The 12,090-nt window shown below is 36.1% G+C and overlaps 1 protein-coding gene across 3 annotated transcripts in view; it reads right to left on the bottom strand.

The window, feature by feature from the left end:
• The window catches only part of LOC148946744 (uncharacterized), a 131,964-nt gene that overhangs the window by 58,206 nt on the left and 61,668 nt on the right, over window positions 1-12,090 (bottom strand). For all 3 annotated transcript variants that reach the window (XM_089096358.1, XM_089096359.1, XM_089096360.1), the window contains exon 5: window positions 11,268-11,397. In XM_089096358.1, coding sequence (XP_088952484.1) covers window positions 11,268-11,397 — 130 coding nt within the window. The remainder of the gene's footprint in view (window positions 1-11,267; window positions 11,398-12,090) is intronic.

Below are 12,090 nucleotides of genomic sequence, written 5' to 3'. Positions count from 1 at the left end.
AACTATGCAAAGGAGAAATTTTCAGGCCGAATCATCCGCAAGAAATTTTAAGAAGGGAGAGGGGCAAATTTTCAACAAGAATGAAATTATCTGGAGGAAAATTTACAGGAAGGGGGCATATTTTACGTGAGAGGAACTTTCCATGAAGTTTCCCGTCAGGAGAAGAAATTTTTTATGGAGGGTGTACCAGTGCTAAAAATTCTAGCGTGAAGAGCAAGGTATTGAGGGGGGGGGAGCAACCCCTTTATATACAGAATAATTTATGTTCGTTTTTTAATGTTGCTGCTTACTTTCAGTCGAACAAACTTGTTTCTTTATTTAATATCGTTCAAATAAGGTAATGTCAGGACCACTTTCAGCAACTGGCGAAAATTTTATCCCTGAGCGAACACTCAAAAGACAGGTTTAACTCTGGGCCCAATCAGATAATTTTGAGGATGTACAACAGCCTATTGTTAATGAGAAGGATGCACCCTTCTATTGTCGACGAAAAATGTTACTCGTAAACAGACACGAATGTCGGAAGCAATTTTGAAGAGGGCCCAAAGATTTGTGGAGGGACATATATGTGGATTTGCGGAGGGACATAAATATAAAAATTTGTGGGGGAACATGTATTGGCCCTATGTGTGGATGTGTAAATGAGAATTTATTTCATTTTGTATCCAAGTGTGAAGAGCTGTCTGAGTTGCGGAATGAATGTTTTAGACGAGTGTTTGGGAGTGAATGCTGGTTAATTGAGCGGATACCTGAGAAGAACGCATGTGCTATTAAACAGTTATGTAAGTTTATTTCTTTAGGGATTAAACATAGGGAATCATGTTTGAGGGGATAGCTTGTTATAGATTTTAGGAATTAAATTGTATTATAATTGTTGTGTGTTGGTTAAAATGTTAGAGCTTGTTGCGTTTTGGCGTTTATATTATTTGAAGCTGTATTTTCTTCCTCCTGCTTTGTTTACAGACTGTATTTTGTGTTGCTACGGCCCGCAAGCTTTTTGCGATAAATCTTATATTATGTTACCTATATTCGAGAAAAATGACGAATTATATGGAAAAGGTAGGAAAGTATAAGAGAAATCGGTACTGATCTATTATTTGTAACACACGCGCGAAGTGAAGTTTGATTCATGCTACTGAAATAAAACAAAATAGGATGAAAGTATAATAGTTCAGAAACAAATTTGGGCTATATATTTGCACATTAGGGGTGGAGGGTGGGGTAAACCATAGCATATATTAAATACGTAACCTAACCTAACCCAACCTAGGTACCTTTTAGTCCCCCTAAACCCCAAAAAACTAAAGTTTAAATATAGTTCCCGGAGTGTGAAACCTTTTGTAATGCCTATCTTTATACAGCGTCTCGTATAAGTACCGGGTAACTTCTCGCGATCTTAACGATTATGTCAGTTATTGTCAATTCATTTCACAACGGACGAAGTTAAATGACATACGAGGCAACATAAAATTTTTGTTTTAGGGACTCTTAATTCGTTTCAAATAATAACAGGAAACAAAAGAACAACCACAGGAAATCGAAATACAATATTGTACGCTTTTCCAATAGATCTTACGTGCTATTCCATCATTTAGCAAATATTAAGTTACTCGCTGGATAATATCATTTTGTATAAAACTTCTCAACTGGAAATACATAAAGTTGGGAATCGTTCACGGTAAATAAATATAATCCTGTTTTATCCCATAATAAATGTTGTATACCTGCCCAAAGTTAGCCTTTGCTTATCATAACAATTAAATAATACATATATATATATATATATATATATATATATATATATATATATATATATATATATATATATATATATGTATATATATAGTATATATATAGTATATATATAGTATATATATATATATATATATATATATATATATATATATATATATATATATATATATATATATAAACATGAAGTTGAATTTCAAATGCACTGAAATTTACTTAGCGTTTAATTATATCATCCTCTTTTAATAAATTCCTTTTAATTAGTTCTTCAATTGGCAGTTTTGGCACTCCTATTTTTTCTAGTATTTGTGTTTGGAAATAAATGTGTTCTACTGCGCATTTATTATGTCTTTTAAGATCTTGTTTTTGTTTCTTGAACTGCAATAAAGAATGGAAAAACAACAGTTTTAGGTCACTATTTTTCAATTTCAGGCAAGCCTGAGGGGATGAAAGGTGTATTTTAATTAACGAAATTTGTAATTTAAAACTTTCTTAATTTGTTTAGTTCATATACGGTACACTTTAAGCATAACACTAAATAAACATTATAAATAGACCGTTTTCCGGACCTTCCATTGACAGTTTTGGCACTTCGGTTAGGTTATAACATGTGATTTAAATTATTATACGATATAATAAACTAAAAGATTAAAAACGATCTATGAAAACTAATGAAAGTATGAAACAAACAGAAAACTTACATTAAAGTATATTTATAAACTTTCAACAACGTTGTCATGTAGTCAACACATGAAAGATCAATACATAAAATTCATTTTGTCTATTTATGACATTAGCATGGAGAGAGAGATTATATATCCTGCCAGAAAGGATCTATATGGAACATATCGTGTGGTAATCTCCTGAAACAAGCAACTAAGGCAAACAAGTGGATCAAAATCAAATCTACGATACATCAAGCTTGGTTGTTTGTCCCCCGGTGAAGTATTTAAGGCAGTATCATGTTTTTGTCAGAGTTGCCAAGTTGAAACGTGGAAAAAAGCAAAAGTAGTTGGTTAAATTTGACGATGCTTTTCGGCCATCGGCCGTTGGAGTTTCAACATTAACAATCTTTGAATTCCCAAAGACAACTACAACTTGAAAGGATTACACCTTCTTAAACTGTTTTGTACCATATGTTTTAAGCTAAATTTTTTGCTGATTTTTCACCCACATCTTCTTTCTTTTTTTTTATTTGGCACCGCGGCTACCATTTCATTCTCCTTTTAGAACTCTCGGACAAATCGTCAATGGAATACGGTTTACCTAATCAATACTTACTTACTTTTTAGGTCCTCCTGAGCCATCTGTGGCGTATAGGGCATCGACGAAGCCTCAGTAAACGTCATGTATTGGCGCTGCGACGAGTACATCCTCCCACTGGGGTTGTAGTGATGTGTGAGCACTGCGTAGATCACAATCGTACGTGCGTCTAAGCGTGTTTTTCAGTCTTCCCCTCTGTCGACGCCCACGTCACTGCCATTGTTGAACCTGGTACGAGATTCTAGAGTCCTCCATCCGAAGGACGTGGCCAAGATAGCTCCATCTCTTCTTCTTAATCACTTCAGCAATAAGCGACTGGCCAGTTCTTCTGCGGACCCCGATATTGCTGAATTTTTTGACGCCAACCGATATTAAGCATGTGTCTTAAGCACATATTTTTAAAAGCTGTGAGTCTTTTCTCTGTCCCAATATCTAGTTTCCAGCACTCACTGGCATACATTAGCACGTACAAAACGTTGCTATTAACAAGTCGCAACTTAAGTGCCAGTGAGTACTTCTTTGATTTCCATACTGGTTTAAGTTTGTTGAAATCAGCGTTTGCCATGCCAATTCTTCTCTTGACCTTATTTTGCACCTCTCCTGTGTAATCGAACCAGCTTCCGAGGTACTTAAATTCATGGAATTGTTCGACTCTACGATTTTTGTACAGGAGCTCGACTGGCGAGCCTGATGTTGCCATTGATTTAGTCTTGTCTGTATTGATGTTTAGGCCGACTTTCTCTACTTTAACGCTCACTTTGTTAAGGAGCTACTAGAGTCGCTGCTTTTTACTTTACAGAAGTGCCACATAATCCGCAAAGTCGAGGTCCGAGAGGATTTTATTTCCGACTGTTACTTTAAAGCCAGTCGCATCTCGCAAAACATATTCCATTAAAATGACAAATAATGGACTATATGACATAATATAATGGACTATATATATATAGGACTATAGGACTATATGACATAATATATCATATATAATATATATATGACATAATAATGGAATAATGACAAATAAATGACAAATGACAGTTCCGTTCTCTGTCTTTACGCAACAATCCGTATTTTCGTAAAAGGCCATGATCAAGCTTATTATTTTCTTGGGGACACCATAATACTGTAGAATTTCCCAGAGTGTGTGACGGTCCACAGAATCGAAGGCCTTTTCAAAATCAATGACGATCATCTATATCTTGTTGGACCACTCATTCGCTTTTTCTATCAGAGTCCTGAGCGTGAATATGAGGTCTGAACAAGATCTACCTGTACGGAAGCCATGTTGCTCTTCTCTCAGATACGGATCTAGTGCTTTTTCCAGGCGCTCGCTTGAGCATTTCAAGCGCTACAACCTTACTTGGTACTGATATTAGGTTTACACCTCGCCAGTTACCGCAGATAAGTGTATCACCTTTCTTAGATATCTTAACAATTATCCCTTTGGTCCAGTCACCAGGGACCTTTTCTGACTGCCAGACTGTTGCGATCAGTGTTATCCACACTGAAAGGCAAGTTCTTATTGATGCCTTGATCATTTCCGAAGTTATGCAGTCTTCACCAGGCGATCTTCCATTCTTGATTTCCAACCCCCCAGATGTGGGGGATTTTCCTCAATTGTCAGGTTAAAAAATGGCGTAAAAAGGATGCTTTCTTGGTCAGTTGGTCTTGGTCTATTTAAAACCTTTTCGAAGTGGGATATCCACCTTACGTTAATTTTCTCGGTTTCGGTGAGAACATTCCCGCTCTCATCTTTGACTTGGCTGGATCTGCTGGGCAGCTTTCCTAGCATTTCATTTGTGAGCCTTTAAACTGCTTTGGAGTCCCCTTTTCTAGCTGCTTCCTCTGCTAGTCTAGCCTTCTCTTCTACAGGTCTCCACTTGTCAGCTTTTGCCGACTTTCTTTGTCCTTTATTCTATACAGGACATTTGCGAAGACTGAAGGTCTGTCGCCGTCAGCAGAGAGAATTTGCTGTCTCAGGTCATTGCGCTCATCGAGTAGTTTCCAAGTTTCTTGTGATATACATCTTTCCTTGGGTTTATTCTTATATCCGAGCGCATCCTTAGCAACCCGATTGTATGTTGTCTTCGTTTTTAGACATGCTGTTTCCAGACTGTCTGTGCAGTTTTCTATTTCAAGCAAAGCGAATGAGTCCTTCAACTCCATACAAAAGTTCCTTCGGGTTTCTCGGTCATGTAACTTATCTACATCATAAAGCTTCACAGAATTCGATTTTGCATTTTTGTGCGCTTTTAGCTTGACTTTCAATTTTGCTACCATTAGGATGTGGTCCGACTTGGCATCTGCCCCTCTGAAACACGTACGTCCAGAAGACTTGTCCGCCATCTCATTGAGAATAGGAGATGACTTATTTGGTTCTTCGTCCTGCCGTCTGGCGACATCCATGACATTTGTGGATGATTTTATGTTCAAACTGAGTTGTTTTGACCATAAGATCATTACTCACAGCATAATCTACCAGGAGGGCTCCATTTTCGCTCATTTTACCAAGACCATGTCTCCCTAGGACTTGCGGACAGTAGTCTCTTTCTGTGCCGATCTTTGCATTGAAGTCCTCGACGACCCAAAAGAAGGTCATGTGATGGTACTTCTGATGTCAATGACTGAAGAGCTTGGTAGAATGACTCCTTATCAGTATCGTCTGTATCATTCGTAGGAGCATAACATGCAATGATTGAGATTTTCATATGGGTGGTTACAAATCTTGCAAGTAAGCACCTCTCACTGACTGGCTTCCATTCATCTAGTGCTTTGGTGGCCTAATCAGACAGCATTACCCCAACTCCGGCCTGGTGCCGGGATTCATTTCCAATGTAAATTAGCTAGTAACCATCTCCTAGTTGTTTATGTCAAAATCCAATCCACTTGACTTCGCTCAGAGCAAGGAGATCTAGCTTATCTATCTTTGTCAGCTGGTTTATCGTTCTTACATTCCAGAATCCAAATTTCGTCATAGATTTCGGTGTCATAAATCGTGTCCATGGGCGTGCTGGAATCGTCGTCGAATGGTGTAGTGGGGCATCCAAGGCTATCATCGATGTTTCTTTTGCAATTTGGAGTTTTACGGGGATAGGTCGCAAGCCTATCGCCCAAAAACCTAATCGATAGCCCTAGATTAAATGCCATCAATAGTCTCGCATTTTGGATATTTTGGCATGAATTATTGTCAAACTGAAATATGTTTGAAATAGCAGGATTGGTAACTATAACAGCTGTTTGATTTTGGCTATTCAATTTACATAGTTCTCGTTTTCATTTAATGTTACAATCAGTCGTGAACCAGAGGCAGTTTTAGGGGCAGGGCGAAGAGGGGGCACTTGCCCCAGGTGCAGTAATTTTAGGGCGCAAAATTTCAAATAAATAATCTAATGGTTATGATCATTTGGAATTTTTTTTAATTTTATTTTTATTTAAATAGAGGGCGCAGTTGGTGGTAAGTGAAAGCAAATTGAATCCAGAATTTTCAGCTTTCCCGTGTCTTGATCACCATTCCTTACGTAATAATGAGTACGGGATAACGAATACGAAGTAATTGATAATTTTGCAGAGGTTAAAGTGAGAAAAGTCAGATTAAAACAAATGGAAAATGTTGTTGATAAATGGAAATTTTGTTAATAAATAGAATTTTATTAAAATTCGGCCTGAAAATTTTTGGGAGACAGGGGGGGGGGGCTAATCAATATTTTAGCCCCGGTGCAAGAGAGAAAAAACCGCCACTGTCCTGAATCACAAGCTGAATGCATTATAAGGCATCGTGGTTACAGTCACGGTTACGGGATGCATTTTATATAGGTTATGCGATCGTTTGCGCACATCCGTTACTTCTGAGTGTGTACATCTCTTTATCATCAGCGCAAAGAACATTCGTCCGCCTTGCGTTGTCAGTATGTTAAATTTTCAGAAGATCCGGGTTGCAGCGGTAGCTAGCAACCTAGTAAGAGACGATCGCGTCAAATGTTAAGAAATATAAAAACCCATAACTCCTAAAAGAAAGAGTCAGATCAAAACAAAAAGTACACCATTTGAACCGCCTTGTCCTAAAACCCCTATATAGGAAACTTTCTGTCCCTTGGCTTGAACAGCAAGAGAAATATATTGGCTTGAAAATTAAGAAAAGTAGCGGCTACTACAGCATTCTCCCTAAACGGCATCTTTTTTTTTGTTCTTTTTTTCTTCCATAGATAGCTTGGCGCTGGAACATTGTCATAGAGTTGTTCAATGACTCATTTTAAAGGAAATTAATGGGGTTCAAAGCCTTTTGCAATTAAAACAAATTATTTTTAAAAAATCTACAAACTAAAGATATTCAAATTTATTATGCTTAAATTTATTTTGTCATCTGCTAGATGACTCTGCCGTTTTTGAAGAGTCAAAACATTAAATATAGAGTTTTGCGAAATGATTAATAGATAAAGGACCTTACAGAATTTCTGTCCGGTGAAGATATTATACGAAAGCGCCTCCACAACAATCCAAGCGAGAAGAAGAAGGTCATTTGAAGTTTAAACGAGAAGGTGAACAGTGTATTATTATATTATTGGTTAATCACTGTTGCAGCATCAGATAAAAACCTAGTAAAGGACGAACTCTAGTCTGTAGTAGCCAGGATTTATAAACGCATTTAAGGAAAATCTATCATGGAACGAAGAATTGCCAGTTAAAGCTGATTCAGAAACAGTAATTATTACTTCGATTAATCTTAATAGTAAACGTTTATTTCAAAAATAGACTTATGAAAAATCAGTTTTTATGATGTTCTCAAATATGTAAAATTCATTAAGCTTGAAAGTGACCATCAAAAGCAGGATTTAGCTAGTTTTAGAAAAAAAGGAGAAAACGGTCCCAAAAAGAGGAGTTAAAGTAATAATAATTACACCATCAGATTCAGCTTGTCAGAGCACACCTTTTACTTGAAGTTTCAAATCTTTATCTACAAAAACATAGAAATTTTGAATTTTTTTCGAGAAAGACTTTCACGAATACTTGTTTATTAGGTATTTTCCTGTTGATGATCCTTCAAACCATTGACCATAAAATATCAAAAGGGGCTCATTAGAACGGATATTAAAAGACATTTTAATATCCTTTTCCATATAATAGCCCTTTCCAATATCCTAGCCCTTTATAATAGGGCTATCTATTATCCTAGCCAATATAATAGCCCTTTCCAATATAATAGCCCTTTCCAATATAATAGCCCTATCCTTTTCCAATATCCTATAATAGCCCTTTCCATTAACAGAGTTGATCGCTCCTCAGAAAAGTGTGTTTCTGCCACAAAACAATTTCAATTTACTCTATCGATCAATTAACTCTATTGCTTTACTACTATTCCCCTATATTTTTCGAAGAGTTCACCTTTTCTTGAATTTTTTCAAACTTGCCCCTCCCCATAAATAAACTAGGAAGTCCAGTAATCAGTCCAACTGTACATAATTTGGGGTGGAAGGTTGATAGAATCTGTCAATTCATCAAAGTATTTTTTTAATTTAGAAAATTAGCAGCACTTCAAATATGTTTTTGAGTCTCTCAGGGTAGATATTATTGTCCAGATGCCTCCCTCTCCATTATCTTCACTAAAGCCAGGAACGAGGTCTAGTGAGAAGTAAATCATTCTTAATCAGTATTTTAAATCAAACAGTTCGTGGTAACGAACTGTAAGTAAGGAGCGACCCGGCTCAATGGTAACCGAAAATCTAGAAAACGGATTTCAATGCTGATTTCAAATATATAACTTTCATCAAGTTTAGTGCTACTCATCAAAAGTTACTCCCCTTAGAAAATTTGGCTGATTTTCGAAAAAAGGAGGAAAGACCTTCTAAAAGTTATAGAACCATACTGAAAATCACACCATCATATACAGCGTATCAGAGAACCCTCCTGTAGAGGTTTCAAGCTCCTATCTACAAAAATGTGGAATTTTCCATTTTTTGCCAGAAGAAAGATCACGGATGCGTGTTTATTTGTTTGTTTGTTTGTTTTTTTTGTTTGTTTTTTTTTTCCCAGGGGTGATCGTATCGACCCAGTGGTCCTAGAATATCGTAGGAGGGCTCATAGGAACGGAAATTAAAAGTTCTAGTGCTCTTCTTAAGTGACACAATAAAATGGAGGGCAACTAGGCCCCCTCCCACGCTATCGTTTTTCTCAAAGTCGCCCAATCAAAATTTTGAGATAGCCATTTTGTTCAGCATGGTCGAAAATATGATAAATATGTCTTTTAGGGTGACTTAAGAGATCAAAGTGCCCTATGGGAGGGCTAAATTTTACTAACTTTACTCAATATTAACATATAGTATTGTTTATTCGTACGTATACAGAAGTTTTCAGGAGTTTTTTTTTCTGGTAGTGGGAGGGACGGGGGGGGCGGTGGTTATCTTGGAGGATCTGTTCATGAAGGAAGTTTTCATGGGGGAAGGGAAATTGCCATTATTTATTGGTTATTGGGAAGTATATTGGTTATTGGGAAGAAATTGCCATTATTTATTGGTTATTGGGAAGTATACAACCATTTTCAGGAAGGATATTTTCTGGAGGGGGGGCTAGAGGAGGGGGTTACTCTGAAGAATATTTCCGTGGAGGATGTTTCTTTGGGGTAAGGGACATTTCTATGAAGGGGGCGCCGGATTTCCAAGCATTATTTAAAAAACGATCAGAAATAAAATAAAAAAAATCAAGTTTTTCAACTGAAAGGTAAGAAGGAATATTAGAACTTAAAACGAACAGAAATTATAACGTAAGTGAGGGGGTTCTACCCCAAGTCAATACCTCGCTCTTTACGCTACAGTTTTTTTTAGTGCTTTCAAAAGAGCTATCTATTCTAATTAAACGGCCATTTTGATTCAGGGGTTTTTTAATAAAAACTTTTTTTTTTAACTTTTATAGTAAATGCCGTGGTATTGACTAAGGGGAGAACCACCTTATATACGTAATAAAATATACGTAACAAAAAAAAAACAATAAAAAAACAAGCGATACGGCTCAATAGTAATCGAAACTTTTAAAAACAGAATTTTGATTTCAATAAATGTATCAAAAGAATGTGTTTATAATTCTGATTCTAAATATATAAATTTTATTAAGTTTAGTATTACTCATCAAAGGCTACGAGCCTGAGAAAATTTACTCGATTTTTTAAAGAGGGGGGAAAAATCCCCTACAAGTGAAAGAATTTTAATGAAAATCACAACGTCAGATTCAGCGTATCAGAAAACCCTATTACATAGGTTTCAAGCTCATATATGCAAAAATCTGCAACTTTGTATTTTTTGCCAGAAGAAAAATATAGGAATATAGAAGTTAGTTACGTAAGTTAATTTGTAAAGACATCCATTTAGCAAAAGAAAAGTAAAATTTTTATGCAAATAAAAGCTGCATTAACTAAAAAACGATCAGAAATTAAATAAAAAAAAACAAGTTTTTTAAACTGAAAGTAAGGAGCGACATTAAAACTTAAAACGAACAGAAATTATTCCCTATATGAAAGGGGCTGTCCCCCCCTCAACGCCTCACTCTTTACGCTAAAGTTTGACTTTGTCTCACAACTTTATTTTTTAAAACAATAAAAAACTTTAGCGTAAAGAGCGAGGCGTTGAGTAGGGGACAGCCCCTTTCCTATACGGAATAATTTCTGTTCGTTTTAAGTTTTAATGTCGCTCCTTACTTTCAGTTTAAAAAACTTGTTTTTTTTTATTTAATTCACAATTAAGAACTATAAGGCGGTGCTTGAAACAAATCTACGGTGACAATTTTGTTAGTTTATCTGTTACCTCAAAGCAACAAATTGATAGCATGATCATTAGGGACCTCAGCTAATGCAGCTGATCACCTTCTGATTCAGTTACTCCACTCACTGCCACAGCAACTGCCACTAATGTTTTAAGTAAATTAAACATTACTTAAATGTCAATGACACACCAATGAAGAACACAGATTTTTGTGCAGCTGACGGTGCTCTTGTTTGTCAATAGGGACAATTTAATGTCTGCACCGTTTTAGTTCATTGATAAGCTCAATGTCATACAATTGAACATACAAGTTTCAAAGGCCAAATGTTGTTTTTATGCGTCTTCTGTGTTTTCAATAAGCCTCTTAATCTTTTACAACAGATAAAAATTGATGCAGATATTCTGCTTTTATCTTTGATGATTTGTGAAAGTTTTGAGTATATTGTTTTTTCTTAACTTCAGTTTGAAAACTTAGTTTTTATATTTATGTTAAAAGGAATGGCTTTATACCTGCACAGCTCTTAGTTCATGGATGAGCTTGCTGTCTTTCGCGTTTCGGTCAAGTCGCTTCTCGTATTCTCGCCTTTCCCTCAATTTAGTTTGTTGACGTTGCAACCAATTTGAACTCGAATCACTATACCTATAAAGAAGAAAAAATATTTTAGCAATACTGTATTTTAGACCTTAACAAATTAAAGAATAAAACTATATATTACAAATTAATAGTTATTTTATGTACGTTGCATTAATAAATTAAGCAATTTATATAAACAAAATATTTATTGAAAATATTGGAGCGATGGGCAAACATGACGGCTAGAAAATTCAAGTCATAAAATTAAAATTTATAAGAAAAGCACAAGAAATTATAACAAATTCAAATAGGGAAGATAAGAGGCTATCTTCAGCCTCCTTCCCAAAAAAGATAGAACGATTGTACACCCACACCCTCCCTCTAAGGTCTTGGCGGTCTAAAGTCTTGTAGTAAGCTTCTAACATAAAATGACAACATCCCAAAACAAATTAAAATAACCTCATAAAATTTAACTGCTTAATCCTTACGTACACGGGGGCGAGTTTACAAGCTAACAAACCATAACGAAAACGCTTGGAAAAAGGAGGCGAGTAGGCGAGCACGTTAGGCCGAGTACATATAAGATTTCCCACTTTCTCAGTAGCCACCTAGCTGACATGTTGAAGCCACGAGTTGGCATCTGCTATTAGGGCTATTATCCCTAAGCTCAGTTTCTAATACAAACCTGTGGACAAGCCAATGTGAGTACACATGGCGAGTTTACAGGCTAGCTCCCTCAAAAGTCGGTAAATAGCGTTT

The sequence above is a fragment of the Artemia sp. Qi Xiang Cuo genome, chromosome 11, assembly GCF_049724085.1.
Source record: "Artemia sp. Qi Xiang Cuo chromosome 11, ASM4972408v1, whole genome shotgun sequence".
Lineage (NCBI taxonomy): Eukaryota > Metazoa > Arthropoda > Branchiopoda > Anostraca > Artemiidae > Artemia > Artemia sp. Qi Xiang Cuo.
The sequence above is the reverse complement of the archived record's forward strand: the minus strand, read 5'-3'. Positions and strand labels throughout refer to the sequence as shown.